Consider the following 25811-nt stretch of genomic DNA (forward strand, 5'->3'; position numbering starts at 1 on the left):
ACGAATAATTTCATCACCATTGAATGATTTTTTTGAAGTCAAACAACACATGATATTTCAAAAAAGATTTTATAAGCTCAAAAGAAACTTTTTCTAAGAAAAAAAAATGCACTTATTATTAAATAAAATGAAATATTTTCGTAAATAAGAATGAACAGCTTCAAATGCTAGAGCAAATTTAAATGATCGGTCATTTTGAAAAGGAATTTCAGATTATGTAGTGATAGTTGAGCTAACACGAGTCGCTTATTTCCATATTGTACTTTTTTGCCGTATTCTTACCATGTTGCTTAATAAAGTTTGTAAGCCCACGTCACATTTTTGCAAATTGCGGAAAGATGAAATAAGATTCCATAATAATACATTTTTCTATAATAATAGATTTTACATCGACCCATGGAAAATTATTTCACAACTCACATTCTGAGAAAATCTGGTCAAGCTGATTTAAAAGCCTTCTATAATTATACATTACTATTCCGGCATTTTCATGCTTTCAATTCCCCCATAACATTTCGAGTGTTAAATTTTCAACCTCCCTGTATTTTTGGAATGCGAAAATTTACTGAGTTTAGAAAGTTTAATGTTAAATATGCTATAAATAATTGAAGGAATATTCGAAAGGTATCTAAAACTTGAATTGATGTAGGATTAAAATATTTATTTTTTAAAATAGTATAATCGCTTTAAAAAATAACTAATAAAATTGCAATGTAAAAAAGCAATTGATTTTACAATAAGACAAAACCGAATAAATGTTTAAAAATTTATTTAGAAATTTCCATTAATTGTTAACCCAAAAAATAATTTGCGTAATAATGATATAGACATTTTTGATAATTCATTTTTTAATATTTCTATAATTTTTAATGCTTAGTTCTCTATTAAAATATTTATAATTCCAAATTAATTACCTTTAATCTAAAATATAGAATAATTATTATAAATGCATCAGTTTTAAAAAAAATATTGCACTTGCTGAGACCTGCAAAACACTTACACATTGAAAATGAAGTTGTAAAATATGGACATTAGACGAAAGAAATACCATTCACAATATCAAAAAAATGACACATAATACAGCAAACATATACAATAAATCTTTTTGCATAGACGTATAAGAAACTGAAGAAAAATGCTTTATTTACATATTATATATATTATTTACATATTTTTATGATTGATATGAAAGGGTATTTATGTTTTTATTATACTAATTTAAACTTTAGATATAAATATTTTAAATAAATTTCTTCTTTTCCCCCTTATTTTGAAGAATATTATTAATTGCGCAACTTTGCCATGCCGGATAACAAGATATTACGTTTATCTGTTCTAATATGTTGTTATGTTGACATATAATGTACAATAATTTATGCATGAACAAATAATAAATATTCATAAAAAGTATATATATGAATATATATATATGTGTGTGTATTGTTCTCGCGTGTATATGTTTATAAATCGTAAATAAATATCAAAAATGGAAACAGAATGCAATGTTTTCTGGCAAGCGGCGTATCGTTACCTCAGGTAACAAACATGGAAATATATTTTCCTCTTTTTCACATATTTTAGACTCTTTTTATTATTTGCTTCTATTTTCAATTCATTAAAAAAAATTTTTTACATTCATACATTTACTTGTTTTTTTTCCTATCACGCACGCACGCACGCACACACGCACACGCACGCGCACACACATACACATACACACACATATATGTATAGAGATACAATTAAATTATATTTATATTCTGCTGGTTTAAAAATTCTGCTAGTTTACTAGTTCTGGTTAAAAAATATTTAAAATGTTAAGTTGACTTTACTTTACATATTTAATACATTATATTTTAATACTTAAAATATCCTGTCGACAAAAAATACGGCTTTACAATATGGTTATCGATTAAAATTTTAAGAATAAACAAAAATTTCTTTCATTAATTAGCATTTAATAGAAAATTTTAATTTATTACATAAAAATGTCTCAATCTATCATTTCCTGAAATATTTTGACCTTTTATGAATTATAAGTTTATACATACACATACGTATTTAATGGTCACACATACGGCAGGTGGAAAAATTTCGCTCTGTATTAAGATAAACATATCAGAGTCAGTTTATATTGGAAAAATAACTTATTGGCATATTTTTTGAAGCATTTTCTTTACATTCAATATAACAAAAATATTTTACCACGCTGAGTTTTTAACTAATACCTTATGAGATTCAAAATTATGATGTTTAGATCAAGCTTTCAAATTCAAACATCTGCTTAGACAAGATAAAAATCTTACAACCTGCAGACAATAACAAGAATGATGATAAAGATTCTTTGGCAGCATTTAACGGAATACAAACTTTAACGAAGAATAACATATATTTATATCCAACATTACAAGTGATTACGAATTGTCACACTTTCTATCAACGTACAAGAAATTTATACACATGGATATGTTGACGTGTGCGAAACAAAATACATAAGACACAATAAAGGATACATTTAGTGCTAGAATTCCATATTTTTCATACATTATGTCAGTCACAATATTATTCATTTTCCTAAAAATATCTGAATGGATAATTATTTTAATCATTTTAGAAATAGAGAAATAAACACAAGAATTGTGGAACAATTATGAACAATTCATTTATTTGTGTTAAATTTGAATTTTTAATGAATTTATGTATAGTTTGTTTCTTTTTTTATAATGATAAACATCATATATAACTCATTTCATGATGCATTATTTAATGAATAATGATTATTGATTTATGTCAAATCAATATTTTAATATGAAAAGTTTTACGAGAACATTTTATTCTTTATTTTCTAATGCAATTAAAATGTTCGTACGGTTATCTTAAAGGTAACGGTCATTTTGACTGAATATTTAAATAACTGTTAAGAGATGTGATTCATACAATACATTGTTATAAAGTTTTGTTTCATTTACCAATGGTAAAAAAATTCAAGACATTTTGTTACACGAAAAATGCTCTTAATATAATAGTTTAAGTTGTATTAAATAAAAAATATGAGAAAAGTCGTTTGCTCCATTATAGATCTCAAGATATATTTTGAAATTAAAGTGAAAATTTAAATGTATTTTAATAGAAAAAAAAAGCCAGTATCATTTTTACTTCTTTGAATTAAAGTTTTATTAATGTTATTATTATAGTGGATATAAAAAAATAATGCAGAATTTTATCAATAATCCATTTTAAAAGAATCATGCGCCAGGACATTTTTTACATCTTTTGCTATCACTCTTAAGGCAAACGACAGAATTTTGAAATGAATGATTTGAAAATTTGGCTTCTGTCTTTGTAAGATCCTGATATAGCATTGCATATAATTACTCCTGAATCAAGAAGCATTCCTTTAATTATCATCATTGAATTGTGTTGTCTTTTGCAACACTTTATGCAAGAGGACCTTTAATTTTAAGAGGCCTCTGTGAGGCATCACTAAAATATTGCATTTAATAAATCTTTTTAAAAATTATTTTCAATAAATCCATATTTAATTTCACTAAATATACATTCACTGGTAATAAATAATGAAATATAAACAAAATATTATTTTGATAGTGTAAATTTGATAAAAGTTCATATAAAAATTGAAATTAAATGGATTTCATACAACTTGCACGTCTCATTTAAAATGTTGTTTTATCCAGAATTCATGATTGATTAATTGCTCCTAATTTCTTCTGAAATGATATAATTTTTTAAAAAGCATTTTGATAATAGTTGTCCTTCTAGTTAGTGGTATGAATATGATAAGATTGTTTTATCAGTCGACACAAATTCTTATTTCAGAGATATTTACATTTAAATAAAGGAAATTTTTCATCTTCCATTTGATAAAGGTCACCATCCGAAGATCTACGACTACAAATATTTCACAGCAAGGAATAATTACATATGGCTGAAGATAATTTCGGAAAAAGTGAGTTGAATGCAGGTTCTCTTTGTTTATAATCCTGAACATCTTATTGCATTTCGAATCTTTTAATAAATATTGATACTAGTTTCAAAAGTGGAATGAAATTTTTAACGGGAAAGTGTTTTTGACATCAAAGTTCGCATTTTCTTTTAAACTTTTCAAAACAGTTTATAATGTTGTTGCTAGCAATTTACAAAAAAAAAAAAAAAAAAATGTGTTTGTCTTAAAGCAGGAAAACGAATAATCAATTTTTATAAAAGGTTTATTAATTGCCAATAATTCATGAAAATAGCATGATTTTTGTCTTATTTTGATTCTTTATCTGTTTTCAAATAGAACTTCATTAGTCAAAACATTGAAAAGTTTCCGTAATCAAAATTCATCAAAAAACATTTTAGCCTTTTAAAAACTTCGTTTCAAAATTTTTGAAAGTTATCGAACCTGCGAAACGAGATAAGATTAATTCCTTTTTGAATTATCGACAAGAGACTTTCATGTGCTCTTGCATTAAAAAGAAATGAAAGTATAAAACGCTTTTTTTCCTTATCAGATGCAGGTTGGATCTAATTTTGGATTCAAAATAACTCTGCGTTGTCGTTCAAAGACAAGAAAGATATCATTCCACAGCGAATTAGCACACATACGTCTTTAATCACGGCCATCCAAAATTTCTCCCAACCATTTGATAAAATTTCATATTAAATGGTCTATAAAAGTCTCTCAGTCTCTGAATAGTTGATAAAGATATATCAGGGTGGGCCCTTCCTTTCGTTTTACCCAAACAGTGTGGATTTCCACTACCCTCAGATTTCTTCAGACATGGGAACCCTTTCGTCTCATTGAAGTAAAAGTGCTTATCCGATATGACTTGCTTCAAATCCAAGAAGTCCTGCACCCTTCCCATCTCCCCGGCAGGATCCCTGATGAGGTTTTCCCCACTGATGAAGAGAATTCTGTCCAGGCTGAAGTACCTGGTCCACCACTCGAGGAACCTGGCGTAAACTCCTATCCTGATGGCACTCCAGGAGGTGTCGACAAGGCCGGTGGTGACGTTGAGGAAGGCCATGTCTTCGAAGGACGGTGTGTCCTTCCGCTTGCTGGTGGACTGGGTGTAGTCGGAGATGGCTCGGGTGACTGGGTCGCGGACTACGACCAGCAGACGGACGGATGGTGACATGGAATGGATCCTGGGTGGAACCTCTTTGGTGATGAAATAACTGGGTGTTTTCTCCATTGTGATTTGGCCCTCAAGACTGGTCGGCATTTGTTGTCTAAAAAAAGTAGAAAAAGGCAAAATATGAGTCTTCAATTCTGAAACAAAGAAATCTTACCTCAAATTACAGAACAGAACGCCGTCTCATACCCCCGTATCCGTGACCACTCTGGTCACTGAACGGTTTCATGTTACGGGAATTTTATTTAATTAACAAAATATTTACAGTAGGAAAACGAAACAAAAATAACTTTTTACAGAATTTACAGTTGTATAAGAAATTATATTGAGATGAGACCGTTTACATAATTTTTCAACTTAGAAATATAATTTGTAGTAATAAACTTAGAAATATAATGCTGAGAGATAAAATGTGTAAAAATATGCATATAATCTGTGTTCACTTATATTTTATGATATAGTAGATCATAATGCAGTTAAAAAAAATTGGATGGAAAACAATTTGAGAAATGGAAATGAAGAGAAGCTCTGTTTGATTGAAATGTGTGACAGGAGACTGCTGTGCTTGTTTTTTCCCCTTAGTATTTTTGGTGTGAGACTTGATGTTGACAGCTATGGAGGCAAGAATAGGTCTCTATTTTCACTTATAAATTTGATTAGACTGTGGATTTTTTGTCTGGAAAGGAAGTTGCCGGCGACTCTTTTCAGTCATTCCTGTTCATGGCTTGGTGATGGTTTTTTCATATACCAGGAGATTGTAAGGAGGCATTCTGTAATATAATGAAGTGCGGTGCCTGTCCCACCACAACTGCACTCAGACAGATTGAACCTTTTGAGGTCGGCAGGAAAAGGGCCGTACCTCAAATTACAAGAGCGCATATATATATATATAGGGAGAGAGAGAGAGAGAGAGACCTAGTTCTGTAGCTATCTTGCACTCTTGTAGTATGCACACATATATATATAATATTGCCTTGGAATATGAAAAAAAAAATTCCTGTTCACTTAACGAAAATATTCATGATTATCTGGTTTATTATAGGCCTAATATCTCTTAGCTTCCTATTTCTTATTAGCCCTTATCTTTTCATTCAAATTTTAAACATTTCAATTCAAACATTTCATTAAACATAACATTGAAACAAATTCAAATATTTCATTAAAAGACACAAATTTCTCAGTTTCAACTAAATACATACAGACATACATAGTATCTGTAAATAAATGTAATTTTATTTTTAAAAGTCTAATGAATTTTACAAAGAAATAATCACCTGGATTTAGAGCAAAATTTAAAGATTTTTTTGAGGGTCGATAATTAACGACTTTCGTAAAAATAGTTATTATTTGAAAAATGCTTGATGGTCTTTCAAATAATTCTCTATTCAGTTTAAATTGGAAAATATGAGTTTTTTTTTACATTTTGTTTCAGAAACTGATATATTTGTATAAGAAGCTAAAAGTTTTACTGTGATTGCCTACTCATAATTCCTTCGTCATCTTGTTTACAAAACATATATTGCCTAAATTTCACAAGTGACTTTTTTCCCAACGAATACTATCTGTATCTCGAAAATAACAACTCTTCTTTAATGTCTTAAATAATTTCAAAACTTTTAAAATTTTGTTTGTTAAGTTTTTAACTATTTTTGTTGTTCCTTCATAACTTTAATCTCGTGTAATTAGCATTATTATAATTATCGCTAGATGTAAAAATAATCAACTCATTGCAACACTTCGAATATTGATAAAATACACATCAACAATTAAAAGTAAAAAAAAAAAGGCCCAACAGATTTTAGAGCAATTAATTAATTAAAGCATTAATAAATTTGTTCTTATCTCCCATACGTGTTAACAGATAGATGAAATAACTTAAAGCAGTATGTCATATTTTCCTAAATATTCACAATATTTTGACATACATATTTAAATAAAAAAAGATTCATTATGAGACTATTTATATTTAAGAGAACCCATTGAAAAATTCATTTTTAATTAGCTTACAATCAATGCTTAATTTTTCAGTATTACTCTAAAATTAAGTGGGCGGTCATCATGCCTAAAAAAGTAGAGGATTTCATTGTATTTTATAATTTTGACTATTACTAAAAAGTTGTGGCTGAAATTATAAACTAATGTAAATTAAATTCAAATAAATTACATAGACAAAAATCTATATTCAAATAAATATTCTACAAAACTACCCTTTGAAGAACTGCAAATTTCAATATATATTCTATAAAATTACATTGAGTTGAAAAAATGGAAAGTAAAACTATAATGTAGTTTGCAAAATTCATGAGAATTCAAAATAAAGATAGCTTGTTTACTACAACTAACTAGAATAACGAAAATTATGTCTCAGAAAAGTAGGCTCTAAGAAATAACGAAAAGATTTCAAAACAAAGTAGAGAAAAAATAGCAGAGATGGAGGAGCAGGAAACCGAAAAAGAAACATAAGCAAGATGTAGAAGCTTCCGCAACATTCAAGATGACCTTTGAAAAATCTACTTTCGTTCTTGAATGATGGTAATTTTGGAATGCAGAAAAAGAATTTCTAGTCGTCATTTTTCATACCACCGAGGTATGGAAAACAGTTATGCGCCTAGCTTATTCCCTCTTCCCATTCTTCGACTCCAAGCTGTGAGGATGAGAAGCTGTAGTAGCGTTGAGTTGTTTTTCAGCTGAACCAGGAAATCGAATGGAATAAATATTTACGAATAAAGTATAAAGATTCAGTGGAATGAAAAAAATAGATAAATTTGTTTCGTAGCAATTTTTACAACTGGAGCGTATGTCCAAAGATACCAATCTAAAGTCAAAGTCAGAATCGTGTATATATATATATATATGCATTTTAAAAAGGAATAGCCTATTTTTACTTTTTTCAAGATGAATTTCGAAACTTCTGGCTCAGATCTTTTCCCCGATTAGATAGCTTGAGATAGTTATATATATATATATATATATATATATATATATATATATATATATATATATATATATATATATATATATATATATATATTAAAAAAAGGGAAGAAGATTTAACCTTCGTTGACCTTCTACAAATAGAGAAAAACTTTTGTTTTCATAAATGATATTTTTGTGGAATAAAAATTGCATACCGATGAATAAATTATATATGTATGAGAGTTATTCTTTATGTGGGCGAAATAACTTTTAGCTGTTAAAAGTAGCTATTTTAACAACAACAAAAAAAAATTATCTAATATTTTTCTCTGAAAAAAACAACAACCTGAAAAATATATTAATTAGTTGATTTAATTTCATTAGTTTATCTTAAATTTTGTTTTTTAAATTTGTATTTATTATATCTGGAATGAAATTAAGTATAGCTCTTTTTACATATATGTATTTTTTACTGGTCAAGATTCTTCCTCAGTAACATAAATATCTGAAGTAAACTTAATAAGGAAGAAATTATTACTTAAATTTCATGCAATTAAGTACCTGTTAGCTAAAGGAAAAAATAAAAATGTTTTTATAAAACGATTCATTTCGAATGGGATTTTCGATTAGAAAATGCTTACAAATTAGATACGATTATAAAAAATTACATTCCGTAATATTTAGAATATTAGAAACTTTTAGAAGGCCATCGCAAGAAATTCACACGAGGTAAAAGTTTGACTTATCTTCAGTAAATGAAGAAGAAAATTGAGTTCCTGTAACTAGGTAAATCAGAGTAATGCTTTATTTTCCTTGTAGAAAACCGGGGAAACTTTTAGAAGGCCATCGCTAATAGTTTTAGATTTGTTTTATTAATTGATAACTGTTATCATTGACTCTTTCTCATTTTGACCTTGAAAGATAAGTTCCGAAGGGATAAACATAAAATTTTATCATAAATGCAATCAATTTCATCAAAATTGAATTTCTTATTGGTAAATAAATATGCAACATTCAGAATAATTTGATTTAGATTTATAGGAAGTTGCCTTTCTGCCTCTATTAATGCAGCTATTTCTGTATTTCTTTCAAAAATGTTTTTTGATGTATGTGGTGGAACAAAAGATCAAAAAGAGTTGAAACTTAAGAATTATATATAACAAGGATTTCTTCATATTCAAAAATATGTATTTTATGTTCGGGACACTTATTTGCCAAAATGTATAATATATTGTAACGAAATTTCCTAGGTTCGTTTGGATAGTGGAAGTTATATGGTGTGAAGAACGCTCAATCACCAGGCGGCAGTAGAAAATAAAACAACGACGTTTATTTACACGAAGACACACAGGACAGCACAAAGACGACAACTATATACAGCACAGAAGACGATTATCTTCAGCCGAGACGTGCAACATACAACAGCATACAACAGATTCTACTGCAGACAGTAGCACACAGCTTAATTCAGCACTAGCTTCACTCAGTCGCTGCTCCGCTTATCTCTGGAAGGCCAGTTCTTTACCGTCGGTTCCGACTACGACGACTCCACTGGTCCACGACAACTCAATTCACGAGGCAGGACTGCTTCCTTTATAGGCATCAGGAGGCGGGGCTAGAAGCCTCTCAACCAATCAGGAACGTTTGAGGCGTAACTCGGTTCCTACTGGACGGTTCGGGAAAATTCTCGATGTTTCGGGTATAATCTATTTTGGCGCCAAAGTCGCCAAATTCGTCGCCAAGTCCCAAATGGTCGCCAAGTTTGTCACCAAGCTCTTGGACCTCCTATGGAACCCACTATGCTGGGAAGCCGCATCGCAGATTCGTAACGATATATTTTTTAATTTCACTTCATTTGAAAATCTAGTTGTATAATGTACATCTATTAAAGCATTTCAATATTTTCCGAAATAAGAAGTGTATGTTAGCTATTCCGAAATAATTTTTTGTATGTTCATTTGATTTTCTATTTGTAATCGAAAAAGTGTTATTTTTAAAACCAAAAAGATTTTTTTAAATTAATTGTCAAAATTTCTGCAGTATTTTAACGCTCTCAATCCATTTATGTTATATGATAAGATGAAAACCAACATTTTTAATGTAATAATAATGGAGGTATAAATATGGATTTCTGTCCATGAAAAGTTATAAAAAAAGTCACAAATTTTGCATTCAAAATTGAAATATTTCGACACATATTATTTCCTTTACAGTATATGCATTGCATATAAATAAAAACTACCATTTAAAAAATAAACTATAAAACATCAAAGATCGATATTTTACAGCGAAAGCAAACATCTTCATTTAAGACACTTCTGTCAACTCAGATTCTATTTATTTTTATTAATTTACTAGCACGCCTCACTCAATTAATGGCTATTAATATTCTTCTTTATTAATTAACAAACTCATGGTAGTTAATTAAGGCTGTCATAAATTTCCTATAGTCATATCCTCCATTTACCCGAAAATAATAAAAAAATTACTCTAAATATACCGAAAAGAAATTCTTTTCAGGGCAAAACAGTTTAATTTCCCATTCATTTCGAAGCAGGCGATAATTAACACAAGATGGCTAATCGAATTTGACGAATGACGATCAAAAATTCTTTATTCCGCTGAGCGTTAATCGTTTCACTGAGCCGTATTTAAAGAGACTTATGCGGTAATTAGTTATTTTAAACGAAGCAAGCTCTGGAATGATACATTGTGATGAATTTTTCTTTCCAAGTTTGCATCGATTCGAACTTCTATATAATCGATTTCGTAACGCATCAGCTGCTGCCCATTGAATAATGAGGTAAATAGGATAAGGAATTTATCAAATTGTTCAAATTTGTGCTTAGATATCGATTGTTGGATTTTCTTTTTTCTTTGAAATCATTAAATGATTTATAAGGGCTCTAAAAATAAAATTTTTAATCATTAAATGAAAATATTGGTCATTAATGAAGGAAAAATAAAAGAAACTTTACGAAGGTACTTAAGAAATCCTTTTATTAAAGTAAGTTTTATTTTAATGGTGATTCATTTAAATATTTAGGCATATAATATGGATAATGTCTGTCTAGATGTCTAACAGTATGCTGTTTTATAGTGAATCGTAACCCTTCGTATTTTCTTTTGCTACAAGTATAATGAATATTAAAATAAAATAAGATAGACTATATTCATATACATAATTTCAACATGAATTGAGTGCAATATAGTGAAATCGAAACTCTAGTGGAATGAAATTTTTCAACACTTTCAGATAGAATTTAGCATGCCTGAATTTTGGTAATAATGAGCCGTATAACCATGGAAAAGCAACAGTTTTTAATTTATTTATATATTTGTAAAATAATTTGTAATATCAATTTTAATTAATTCTAATTTAATAATTTGTAAAATCAAAGAACTTGTTATGTCACTTGCCTGATTTCACCATTTTAGTTATTTATTTTATGTGAAAACTCACTCCTCATGATCATACATTTAAAAAAAATTCTCCCTTAATTTCCTATACATTCTCTATAAAGTCGCAGTAATGATACCGATTTTGATAATTTTTATTTTATTTTAAAAGCTACGATCATCTACATACGTCATTGATGATTGCCTGTCTCTTTAGATTATCATCTACTTAGAGAGATGGCACAAGAGAAATCTTAGAAGGACTTCTGGCTGCCACTCTCAGGTTGATTTTGCCAATTTATTCCATGAGTTTGCAAATATAGCTAATAAGACTGAATGATCTGTATGTATCATAAAAGCATAATTTAAAACAGTTTTTTCTTTTGTTGTGAAAAGATATTGTTCATCAAATTCGGACTAAATTGATATTAATAATAGGATGAGGAAAACGATTAGTTGATATATAAAACAAAGCTATCTATGACACTTCTAATAGCATCATTTCAATATTTTGAAGCTATTTCACTTAAAGACCATTTAATACAAGCCGTGCAGCTTATTTTCTCGGAAACTTTTTCAGGGATAATTATCTATTTTTAATATTTTCTCTTCTTCTAGCACGCATATTAAAATTTGAATGAATATTTCTTGTTTTTATTCTTATATTTTCCATTATTTGTTTAGTTTTACTTATCATTCATTTTTATTAGTAATTTAGTAATTTTATTAGTAACTTAATTGAGTTATATTGCTCTTACAGACTTAGATTTTTTTAAACATTTTACTTAAACTATTTATTAGATCTTATTAACCCAACGGCTTTTCTGTAGTGTTTGTATGGTGTAACATTTCCAGTAGGCTCAGTGCAAATAAGGACGTTTATTGACACTAAAACACAAATACACGAATGATAAAACACTGCCAAGATGTACACAAGCAGCATTAAACAGCAGCATTTAAAGAAATAGTAGCTTACAAATAGCTAATCGACAATATATAACCAGAACAGCACACAAAGCGGCCATGCAGAACTCAGCAGAAAGTGAGAGTTCATGTCCCTCCAAACGTCTGCTATTCTTCATTGTCACGTCATTTCAGCTGTACTCAAATTCCGACTCAATACTATACGACTAGTTAATCAGGACAAGATTAGTTGCTTCTTCAATACTTGATTCCAAGACTCGACTCACACTGCACTGATCCAACTGACTCAACAATGTTTAATTTTAGTTTAGTTTAGTTATATTAACGTCCCGTTTAAAGCAACACTAGGGCTATTTTGGGACGGACCTCGTAATTTTGAACCGCGGTCAGATGACGAGGACGACACCTAAACTGGCACCCCCCTCGCCACACCAGCGGGAGGACGTTTGGTCATGACGAATTTAACGTGCAACAGACACCCTTACACGACGGTTCTTTGGTGGAATCGGGACACGAACCTGAAACCCTCCGGTTCCGAAGCCGAGACCTTACCACCAGGCCACCGTGGCCCCGATTCAACAATGATTAATCTCCATACTACCGATCTCAGCTTGGCCAGCCAGTTTTTTATAATTTATAAAGGAAGGTATAGAAAGTTCTCGAAAGATTTGCTTAACTTGCCTCTTATTTGTTCTTATGGCGAAAATTTTTGAAAATTCTAATTTCATCTATTTTGTCGTTAATTCCGAGGGAGTCATTGATCATTCATATATAAAGGATTCAAATATAAAAGTCATTGATATATTAATAAATAAATGCATTTGTGGGTATTATTAGAGTTAGGCAGGAAAAAGAAGTTTATGCATTTTTCAATAAGGTCTTTAAAAAATTCTCGTCAGAGTTTCATATCCCATTTCCTGAACAATTGAAAACATAACATTTTTGACCAACAATAATTTTTCTTTCTCTTTCGTTCGTTATTAGTTTGGACAAGATGAATGATAATACTTTTTTCCCTCCTCGGAAACTTTGTACCAAACATGAGCCTAAGGAAATATGTTAAAGACAAATTAATCCATTCTAATAAAATGTAGATAGATATTTAAATGTAGGTTCACCGATTCACTTCAATTGATTCTATTGTTTTAATTTGACTGATTGATTTTAAACATTATTATTAGTGTGCAATATATTAAATTCATGGCAAGATTGAATTGTTCTTACATTGTACCTGTGGCACATTAATGGGTGTAAAAGACATTTCATTTTCCAATTTAACGAACTCAGACATAACTCACTTTTCAAAACAAATAATTGGTAAAACTATTCTTAACTATTTCTTAAAACACAATGTTGGTCTTATAAAAGAGCTAGTTGATTATTTATAATATCAAAGTGCAACTTTTAAGGTTTATAGAAGGACCCACGATAATGCTACTCAATCAATATACCACCGTTATTAAAATAAATTTCAGCATTCAATATATTTCTAAAATAAAGTAACAATGTTTGAATAAAGAAACTAATGAATAAAGAAAATATAGTCATCTGATAGCTTTCCAAGCGAATGCTTATTCTTTTTCATTAATAATTATTTGCTCAAAAATTAAAAAAGTTGTACTTCATCTTTTTGAAAAAAGAAATATATATATAATTAGGAAGGAAAGAAAAGAAGGATTTCGCAACCTAAGCGATATTTCAAAAGACCATTAGCTTCGAAATTTAATTTAACTCTAACAGCAAACGAAAAACGGATCGTGAAAAGAAAAAAGAAGAAAAAAATAAAAAAAGATGTCTCTGCGATCAAATAAACATTTTTTAACCCTTCGTAACCAAAACTTTCTATTCCTTTTGCTTTTTTTTCGAAAAAATGTATCGATGAGTAAAAGTAGAATTTAAAATCCTTTCAAACCAACTAAAGAAAAAAAATCTGCCCAAACAAAGAAGAAATAAATGAAAAGAGAAAGAAAAAAAAATGTATTCAAATCGATGTTGATGATGACCAATAAAAAAATAAATGTAAAAATCTCAAATAGAAACATTTTCTGAAATGGTGGAAAACGATGGAGTAAAAGTTTGAAATCTGCGCATGTTCTTAGTTTCTCTATCTCTCCCCCCTCCCTTTTTTAATTCTTTAAATATAAGTAAAGTTGTTCTTTAAATATAAGAAAGTAAGAGTTGGCTTTAATACGTTGATATGGTTTACAAAATCAGTCAGAACACTTTTTTTTTATTTAACATTTATTCTTTCTTAAGATAAATTTAAATTATCATAGAATTCATTATTAAGACTGAGTATTTCGCTCTTAAATTCGAAAAAAAAATTGTTTGCTTTTATGAAACAAGCATACGAGCCTTTAGCTTCACAAACATCTTCTAAAGGAAATAGTTTGCTTTCTCCTTATATTTGAAATTCTAATTCATATGTAGATATTTGTAATTGCTTCCAAAGGAAATGGTTTTCAGAATTTAAATAAGTAAGAAAATATTGAATGAAATAGTAAAAAAATTTCGTTTATTTGCTAATAATCCAGTATTTTATTGCTTGCTCTACTAACCTTAAGTATTCCCTTAAATTTACCAACGTTTGATACTGAAAATTTTTTTAAAGACGTTCTTGTCTTTTCTTGCTTGCATTATTTTTCTTTCTTTTTTTAAAACCAACTTTCATCTAAACTGAGCTTTTTTGAAAATCCTTTAGTTGTAGGTTCATATGTATTAAACGTTGCCAAAATATTAAAGAATTTCAATAGAGTTTAGCTGTCCGACTTCCATTATAACCACTATTAATTGAAAAATCATTACTGAAAAATGTAATTTGACTTTTGATAGGTGGTTTATTAGTGGTAAGTGTTTCTATACCAATTCATTGTTGGATATTAAACTTATATATTCATATCTTGCCTATAATATTATTTATGCTGCCAACGACTCAAAACTAACTGCACAATTATGATTTTGAATCTCGGTCGGTTTCAGTCATTCTCGTTTTTACATTTCTATCCGTCTATTTTATTATGGTGACGAAGTAGGGAATTAGATGTTTCATTAAACCAATTAAAAGAACTGTATGAGGTTTTGGATGTTAGAGTAAATCATGATTAATTGTTATTGAGAAAATCTTGAAATTCATTTAACTATTAAAGGGTGAATTGATTAATGATATATGAAATATTTTGTTATGTAGTAACCTGAAAAAATCGATATACAGGAAAACATTTTTTTTTACGATATTTATAAATTCATTTGCTTTTTAGATTTATTTAAAAATTTATTTGATATAATAATTCTCTTTGTGCTAATGTAAAAAAAAAAAAAAAAATGTTGTGTTTCTCTTCTTTGTGTTAATGTAAAATAATGTCGTGTTTCGCTTCTTTCTGTTAATGTTCTCTTCTTTTTGTATTAATGTTAAATAATAATTTTAACATTAAATATATGCTTCCGAAAAAAAATACAAAAAATTTATTCTCCGTGATTTTTTTCCGCTATGTCGAATGCTTATATTTGCCTTTAATACCGAAACTCTGGAATTGTTAGTTTTACAATTTCACAATCAAATTCTGAGCATGCGCATTTCGGCAATATTTACTTCAATGATTTGGCGTTGAGGAAAGGACTTTTGAAGAGGGTACGGGCTTATACCAGTGGCAGGGGGTGGAAAAGAAAGAAAGGCTAGAGAAGCAGGAGAAGCAAAAATAAAGTTCGATTTCTCAGGAAAAAGGGGGAAGTTAGAGGGGATCGATTTTCGGTAGGTGGCAATCAGGGATTCTGAGACTTTTCCCGAAAGGGAAAATGTGTAAAATTTCCTTCTTTTTAGTCCCCGACCCCCCACTTTGCCCAAAGAGGGGAACAAAATCCAATAAAGTTAGTGGTTGCGAAAATTTTTCCGAAAATGCGCGTTTCAGGCATGCGATAAATTAAGGGAAGGAGTTTAGAAAAAAAAAAGTATTTCTCTTTGGAAATTACAAAAAAATGTTAAACGTAGATTTTAATGTGAATAGGTTTTGAGTCTATTGTAGATTGAAAAGAATATGGTGACTTTTTTTTTTCAAATAATCATATTTGTTTCACAAATTCTTTTTAAAGAATTATATGTTAAGATTTGATTAATTAATCATCGAAATTAACTGTCACCTAATCCTTATACATTAATAAACTGATTAAATATTTAAAAATTTATCAAAAACGTAGAAGGTTGTTAAAATGTACTCAATATCTTGAACAGTAAAAATGAAAGATATCTATAAATTCATTGGCATATTTTGAGATTGTTAAAATGTATTCAATTTCTTGAACTGTAAAAATGAAAGATATCTATAAATTCATTGGCATATTTTGAAATTGTTAAAATGTATTCAATTTCTTGAACTGTAAAAATGAAAGATATCTATAAATTCATTGGCATATTTTGAGATTGTTAAAATGTACTCAATATCTTGAACAGTAAAAATGAAAGATATCTATAAATTCATTGGCATATTTTGAGATTGTTAAAATGTATTCAATTTCTTGAACTGTAAAAATGAAAGATATCTATAAATTCATTGGCATATTTTGAGATTGTTAAAATGTATTCAATTTCTTGAACTGTAAAAATGAAAGATATCTATAAATTCATTGGCATATTTTGAGATTGTTAAAATGTTTTCAATTTCTTGAACTGTGAAAATGAAAGATATCTATAAATTCATTGGCATATTTTGAGATTGTTAAAATGTATCAATTTCTTGAACTGTAAAAATGAAGGATATCTATAAATTCATTGGCATATTTTTTGTTTAATAAAAACAGAAAATTCATTTATAATTATAATTTTATTAGTTTAAAAGCATTTTTTTCAGTGGATTGAGTGTGGCTTCGAAATTCTAGTTTCGAGATCTCAACTCTCAAAACTCAATCAAACCAAAATTGAACCATATATCTATAAGTCTAGAACATACAAATCTGTCATTTGTTTGTTACTTAACATGTTTAGAAGTTTTACTGATATCTAAAAGAAATAAAAACCAAACATCCCCATTGTCGAAATCAAATTACAGCATGCATTTTAAACTTTATTTAAAATAAAATTAGAAATTTAAAATAAATTTTAAATTTATTTGAAATAAAATTATTTAATAAACTTTAGTTAAAATAAAATTTTGTTCATTTCATATAGATAAAATCTTCTAAATGTATCTATTTTATCTTTGTAAGAAATCTTAATCCACATGAAATTTTAACATACAAGTATAAACTTTCACGTGGTATGATGATTGATATTGATTCTGTTTTTTAATCTATTATTGGTCTTATTTTTAATTTATAACTAAAGTTTTTCTAAAGTTTTATGTATTCACTCGGCTTTTTTTTTTACAATTTATGCTTGTATCTTTTAGCATTGAACAGTATAGCCATTGTTTTCTTAGGTAGTTATTTTAACAATACCGAAACAAAACAATAAAAAAAAGTTATTAAATCACTTTGAAGCAGTAACTCGTGAAATTTTTTTAAACACATTTAAAATTTGTTCAAATTACACGCAAAATGAACAGAAACTTCTAGTTAATTCGAATCTGAGAATGCTTCGCTGAGGTCATAAAAATACAACCTCTAATTATTTACAGATATGTAGTGAGAGTATTTGGTTAAGATATAAATATGAGATAGTGAATAGAATACTTCAGAATAACTTTATAGAAAGAGCGTTAGAAACATCAATATCAATATTAACATTAAAGATCTTTTCTTATAAAATCTGTGTGCACAGAATTTCTATGAAAACATTTCTTCCGGACTTAAACTAAAGAGCTGTATGTTTGAAATAACGAAATCGAATCTAATAGTTATGTGGAAATAGACATATTAGCCTCTTCTCAGTCCTTTGGTCTAAATCTATCAAAAATATTTGTAATTTATCAAGGAAGGAGGAGTGGTAGCCTGGTTGTAAGGTCTCTTCTTCGGAACGGGAGGGCCTCAGGTTCGAGACCCGCCTCCACCGACGAGACGGTGTGTAAGCACATTTAGCGGTCTGGCGAGAGCTAAATACGCTTATACATGCTTTGAAAAGCACAGACGATGGTAGGGTACCATTTAAAGTTTGCTATGGTTAAAAAACTTTTAACATTTGAAACACTAAGACTAATTCAAAAATAGTATACAACAAGGTATAACCAACTAAAAGTCCTTTCGTATTTTTAGGGAAATAACATATAGCTCTGACGAAGGCAGGGTCCAAAATAAGGAAAATTGGTCCAGATAGTAAACAAACTATTAAATTAAATTAATCATTCTTATTGTTACGTTTGGAAATTCTTGCTGTTATTGTAACGCTGGAATTCAAAGATAGTTTGAGCATCTAAAGTCATATTTCATTTGATAACATTTGGGAAATATATTGTTGAGTTTTGATGAATTAAATTTATTGCGTTTAATAAAATGCAGTAGGGTATGTTTTGCTTCAGAGCTGAAATTAAGAATGATTACTTCCCTAAATTAATTTCATTGCATTAATTTGTATAATAAATGAGATGACAAATTAGCTTTAGTTCGAAAAATTCAGCGATGATCTGAAAATAAAAATGTGGCAATTCAAAATTCACAGTTAATAAATTAACAAAAATTTTGACAATGGATCTAGATCATGATTATAAAAACATAGAATAAATTAAGCACATTTAATGAAAATTATTTAATCAAATGTAAGCTCATTTAATGAAAATTATTTAATCAAATGTAAGCTCATTTAATCAAATGTAATACACTGAAATTGATAATAACTAAGGAGTACGATTTAATTTTATTACCATTAATTTAATTCTAATAGGAAGCATTAAATACAATATTTATTATTTACTGCATTTGATTATAACTCGAGTCCAAAGATATTATATTCATTTTTAATTACTGAATATATTATTATGTATTAAAATAATTTACATTAAATTTTCGGATATAAAATTTAGCTTATAAAATTTAGCTACATTTGCTGTTCAGTTATTATTTTTAATATGGGATTGCTGAATGTTATCTCAAAATTCCATATATCACAAGTCATTCTAGCTGCTGCATTTATGTTTTACTTAGAGCTAGAGTATTTTAAACTAACGGCAAAGGTGTTTATTTGCGAGTTATATTCCACCTAACGGAGAGATTAAATGTATTTACTTAAATATAAGATCATAATTTGGTATTAAAAGTAATATTTTGAAGTGTTTAACAGAGATCACAGTGATCAAATTGATATTATTGCAGATTCTTTTTCATTTTAAGGTGGTCCAAAAATTGATTTTTTCGGATAATTAATTGTTTATGAAGTTATTTCTTGAGCTAACTTTATATTGCATCTCTTATTTGATGTATTCAGAATAAATAAACTGAATTAATAATTAATTAAAATAAAAATATAATAGTTATAAGTCCATAGTATTGAAAAGTAATTTGTGTTCTATTAAACGATTTATATGACCAGTCTGTAATTTCTTATTTCTTAATTCAAAGGAAAAATGGTATTTAGTATTCTTTCCTAGAATTACAAGAGAAAGTTAAGAGAGTGCATTCATCTTTTTCTTTTTCGTATAAAACGTATAGAGAAAGTATGATGTCAAAAAATTTGGAGTCGAAATTTTTACCAGTTTGCACATTTTGCATCTCCCAAACTTGCAAAACGCATTTTTGGAAATTTTTGACTGTCTGTGACAAATATAACTTAAAAATGTTTTGAGCTAGATGAAGGAAATTCGGTATGTGGATTTTACTCCATATTCATAGATTTCTATCAAACTTGGTATGTGGATTTTACACCAAATTCGTAGATTTCTATCAAATTTGGTATGTGGATTTTACTCCAATTTCGTAGATTTCTATCAAATTTGGTATGTGGATTTTACTCCGAATTCGTAGATTTCTATCAAATTTGGTATCTGGATTTTACTCCGAATTCGTAGATTTCTATCAAATTTGGTATCTGGATTTTACTCCGAATTCACAGATTTCTATCAAATTTGGTATGTGGATTTTACTACAAATTCACTGATTTCTATCAAATTTGGTATGTGGATTTTACTTCGAATTCGTAGATTTCTATCAAATTTGGTATGTGGATTTTACTCCAAATTCACAGATTTCTATCAAATTTGGTATGTGGATTTTACTCCAAATTCGTATATTTCTATCAAATTTTGAACAAAATCTTATCAGATGAAATCTGACTGCCTGGATGTTCGAATATAAATCAACATGGAAGGAGAACAAGTGAGAAATTCGATACACAGATTTAACATCTATATTGGAAATATTTATCAAATCTTAAACCAAATTCAACTAGGAATTGAATGTGTAGAGGTCTGCATTTTTAGAATTCTTAGACACTAATTCACCTTTATAATTAAATATGTGAAAAAGTTTCGGGAAGATTACTCCTGCTGATTATGTCAGTCGGATAGTACATTTAAAAAGTCGAATAGTACATCATAAAGATAATCAGGATAATGAAAGAATGACGTCTAATAAAAAAAAATTAACTCAAAGAATGGAAGAACTTCATAAAAGCTCCTTTTATTACATTTGCAAATAAAGCAAGGATTAATGAAACAATTCCTTAAAGCTCATGATAAAAAATGTGCTTGGTTTTGAAATTTGATTGCTGTCCTATTCTGTTTGGCGGAAGTAAAAAGCAAAAGTGCCATATTTATCGCCCAGAGTTAAGGAGATTAATAAAGATTAAACGCTTCAAGGATAAAAAAGAAATCGATTGAAAAAAAAAACATGGATTAGTTTCAAAGATATCGCTAATATATACTCAGAAAGTCGCAAGAATCGTATTTACATTATGATACTGAAGAATAAAAGGTTATAAATCTTGAAAAAAAACTATGTAATAATATGAGCTTAAGACTCTTTTTGTTTCGATTTTGATTAAATATACGTCCGATGCAAGCTGCAAAAAATTCATTTATATTTTTAGTAATATATTTTATAATATCATCATAAAGAGAAACGAAAGGATTTTTTTTCTGGATATACATTAAGAGATATTTTATCTCTCTGGGTAAACAGTAGCAGTACATAAGAAAATAAACGCTGTCTTTAAAAATACAATATTTTCAGAGGTAATATTCATGTTAAAAAAATATCATCTATGCCAGTATGGCTCTTTCTTGTGGATGTTCAATCAACAGTGATAAAAGCAAATTATTTGTTGATGAAAAATTTCTTTTTCTCCTGAAGGATTTGATTTAGATTTATAATCTAGATGTAAAAGCATCAAAAGAAACTATATATTTAACTTTTTTTCTTTTTGAGTAGTCGTTTGCAAGAAGACACAGACAGATAGATAAATATGATTTCGGAAAACACTTTTTTGTGTTTAAGAAAAATTTGGAACATCGGTATAAATCAAATCTCAAAATCAAAGAGGTGGATGATCACATCACAACACTTTTTTTGCATATATATATATATATATATATATATATATATATATATATATATATATATATATATATATATATATATATATATATATATAAGTTCAAGAGATCCATCGATAGTATGAGAGTACTCAACGTTCTCCCCATTAACAAACTGATAAAGCTGCTTTTTTAATTTATAATTTATTTCACAATGTCTAATCCCTAAAGCTCATGTGCGTAAGCTATGCAGGATAGGTAAAGTTCTTTTAAGTCTATTCAATTCTAAATAACTTCTAGTATAGCCGTAGAAGTAACGTATGTCTATATTAAAAAGATTCAGAAGTTTTTATCAATGTGATAGGAGAATAGCACAACGTTTTTGGGAATCAATGTGGGATGAGTTTCTTTTTTTCTCCGAGATGTATTTCATTGGCATTCTTGGATGAAATAACTAATTTTGATTTTCTTGTTGCATGGTGAAAAAAAAATTACTAGCAAAATCATAATTAATCGGCCTTTTTAAAGTAAATTAAATTCCATTGTACTTAATATTTTTACAAATTTGTAATTTTGCTACCCGGCACGAATAGTGTCATCCTGGGAAAAACCGTTAAAACCCTTTGAAAGATCTGTCCTGTGCGTCAAGGACCTGAGAGCTTGGCGGCCATTTGGCGACGAATTTGGCGAGTTTGGCGATTAAATGGATCATACTGGAAAGTTCGAGAAGTTTCACGATTCATCCAGTAGAAAACGAGATATACACAGATACGCCCTGATTGGTCTGAAGATTCTAGCCCCGCCTCCCGGAACTATAAAAGACAGGCACTCTGAAGCTGCAAGGAAGTGTGTGTATCGTCAGAAGTCGCGTGTGAGAGGAGTCGGAGTCGCCGACACTTAGGGAAACTGGAGGATTAGACAGCCAGAAAGCTGCTGAACTAGCGAGTAAATGTGCTGCATTATTACGATTAATTTGCTATATTTGTAGAAGAAAAATTTTGTAACAATATACAGACGTGCCATTGGCTTTAAAAACACAACACTGATATTTCTCAGGAGCAGATAAAATTAACAAAAATATCAAATGAATGAAAATTCAGAACTGCATTGCTGTAGATCAGCATTTTATATTTAGTTGATTTGCTTTAAATGTTAAATTAGCAGTTAAATAAATATAATCATAATGGGTCTACACTAAACAAGTAGGAGTAATCTCTCCCCTATTTATTACATGACCTGTAATAAAGGTACATGCATATTACTAACTGCGTGACATTAGTACAGTAGTTACAAAGGAGTCTTTTGGTGTGGGATCAGTGGCGATGAATCGCTGAGATGCGGTTAATGCACAAGTACCTGAAAACCGAATGTGCCACTAGGATACCCTTTTGGCCGACCAATTGAAACCAAAATTTGACACAGAACTACTATAGCACACAAAATCACCTTACAAATTTGACGCAGAGCTACTATAGCACTCAAAATCACCTTACAAATTTGACGCAGAGCTACTATAGCACACAAAATCACCTTACAAATTTGGCACAGAGCTACTATAGCACCCAAAATCACCTTACAAAATTGACACTGAGCTACTATAGCACTCAAAATCACCTTACAAATTTGACGCAGAGCTACTATAGCACACAAAATCACCTTACAAATTTGGCACAGAGCTACTATAGCACCCAAAATCACCTTACAAAATTGACAATGAGCTACTATAGCACTCAAAATCACCTTACAAATTTGACGCAGAGCTACTATAGCACACAAAATCACCTTACAAATTTGGCACAGAGCTACTATAGCACCCAAAATCACCTTACAAAATTGACACTGAGCTACTATAGCACACAAAATCACCTTAAAAATTTGACACAAAGCTACTATAGCACACAAAATCACCTTACAAATTTGACGCAGAGCTACTATAGCACTCAAAATCACCTTACAAATTTGACGCAGAGCTACTATAGCACACAAAATCACCTTACAAATTTGACGCAGAGCTACTATAGCACACAAAAATCACCTTAAAAATTTGACACAAAGCTACTATAGCACACAAAATCACCTTACAAATTTGACGCAGAGCTACTATAGCACTCAAAATCACCTTACAAATTTGACGCAGAGCTACTATAGCACACAAAATCACCTTACAAATTTGGCACAGAGCTACTATAGCACCCAAAATCACCTTACAAAATTGACACTGAGCTACTATAGCACTCAAAATAACCTTACAAAATTGACACTGAGCTACAATGGCTCACAAAATCACCTTACAAATTTGACACAGCTGCTGTAGCACTCAAGCTGCTATAGCACTCAAAATCACCTTACAAATTTAAATAGATTAAAACATAGCAGTGGATTAAGCAATGGCTTAAATCAATTAGACTTAAGTCATTTCGCTTTTTAATCATCACGTTTACGTGCTTGTGACAGTATAAAATCAGAAAGGATCAATATCTGGATGGATTTAATTTTAAATTTGGTACAATCTACATATTAGGTGTGAAGTCTACAAATGGAATTTCATTAGTCTAACTTAAAGCTTTTATCGGGTTTACAGAGAGACATAATTCCAAAAATGTAATTTTTCTGACTCACAGGACCTCGAAAAGAATAAAATCGTCAAAATCTGAAAATCGATTTTTTTTTTTTGACGAATTACAGTACTTTCTCTTCGTATACAAGAAAGTAGAATCCAATTATCTGTGTTGTTGGAATTGGTCATAGATGGTCATAGAGTGTTTATCCCTGAACGAATCTGGATCTATATTTTAAATATTAAAAGTAGATTCTAAATTTTATCAGTCAAGATCTTTACGTTTTGTAACTATCGTGCTCACTAGCTCTCTTGTAATCGAACAAATATACTGTTTCTGAATGGATTTCGTTCAAAATGAATAGAAAATAACAAAAATCATGCGCGATATCACCTGCTTAGGAACTGGGTTGGATTTCACCAAATCTCGCCCATCTGTTATTTCAAACAAGAAGAAGAAAACCAGCAATTTTTCAAAATGCAAAAGTTAATTAAACACTCATTAGAAATTATCCAGAAAGTTGATTTTCGAATAAATAATTTCGAATTAAATTATCCCATAAAATATTTTTATAACATTTTAAAATGCGAAAATTTATCTTTTGACTTATATAATGCGATTGTACCTTCATTTTTATTAATGTTTTTAATTAATAAATAATTGAATATATACAGACGATTTTGAAATAAAAGAATTAATAGATACTCCATCTCTAAGCAATTGAGTTATTTTGGACTCCGCCATCTTAAATTGTGACTTACTTAAACCGTATTTTAAATATTTTTGGCACCTTTTTTTTCATACAATTTGCTTCTCTTATATTAATAAATTAATCAAATTCAATTCATTCGTAATTTATATCAATTTTTTTCATACAATTCTCTTCTCTTATATGAATAAATTAATCAAAATTCAATTCATTCTTAATTTGTTGCAATTTTTTTATCGTTGAAGAACGAGATTACATAAGAAGAGCTATTGAATGAATCTATTAGAAGAATTCTGGAAAAACACTTAAAGAAACGCTTATTGCAGTCAAGCAAACGATTTTTAAATAAGGAAATTAATCCAAATAAAGGAATTAATTAAGCAACTGTGTGATTTTCAACTCCTCTAACTTTAATTTTAAACATATTTGAATTTTCGACATATTTTTGGCGATGTTTTTCTTGTTAACTACAATTTGTTTCCCACATTTTAATAAATTCTTCAATATTTATTTTATTCTCAATTTGTTCTAGAATATTTATTTATCGTTGAAGAATAAGATCACATACGAAGAGCTGTTGTATGAATGTATTAGAAGAATTTTGGAAAAACACTTTAAGAAACGCTTATTGCAGTCAAGCAAACGATTTCGAAATAAGAAAATTAATCGAAATAAAGGAATTAATTAAGTAACTGTGTGATTTTCAACTCCTCTAACTTTAATTTATAACATGTTTGAATTTTTGACATATTTTGGTGATGTCTTTCTTATTTACTAC

At 29.0% G+C, this 25811-nt stretch overlaps 1 protein-coding gene across 1 annotated transcript in view; it reads right to left on the bottom strand.

Annotated features, from left to right (window-relative positions):
* Window positions 1-4274: 4274 nt before the first annotated feature.
* The window catches only part of LOC129961055 (heparan sulfate glucosamine 3-O-sulfotransferase 6-like), a 96933-nt gene continuing 75396 nt past the window's right edge, over window positions 4275-25811 (bottom strand). The window contains exon 2 of the mRNA XM_056074863.1: window positions 4275-5235. Within this exon, the coding sequence (XP_055930838.1) occupies window positions 4617-5235 (619 nt within the window). The 3' untranslated portion in view covers window positions 4275-4616. The remainder of the gene's footprint in view (window positions 5236-25811) is intronic.

This window comes from Argiope bruennichi, chromosome 2, assembly GCF_947563725.1.
Source record: "Argiope bruennichi chromosome 2, qqArgBrue1.1, whole genome shotgun sequence".
Taxonomy (NCBI): Eukaryota; Metazoa; Arthropoda; class Arachnida; order Araneae; family Araneidae; genus Argiope; species Argiope bruennichi.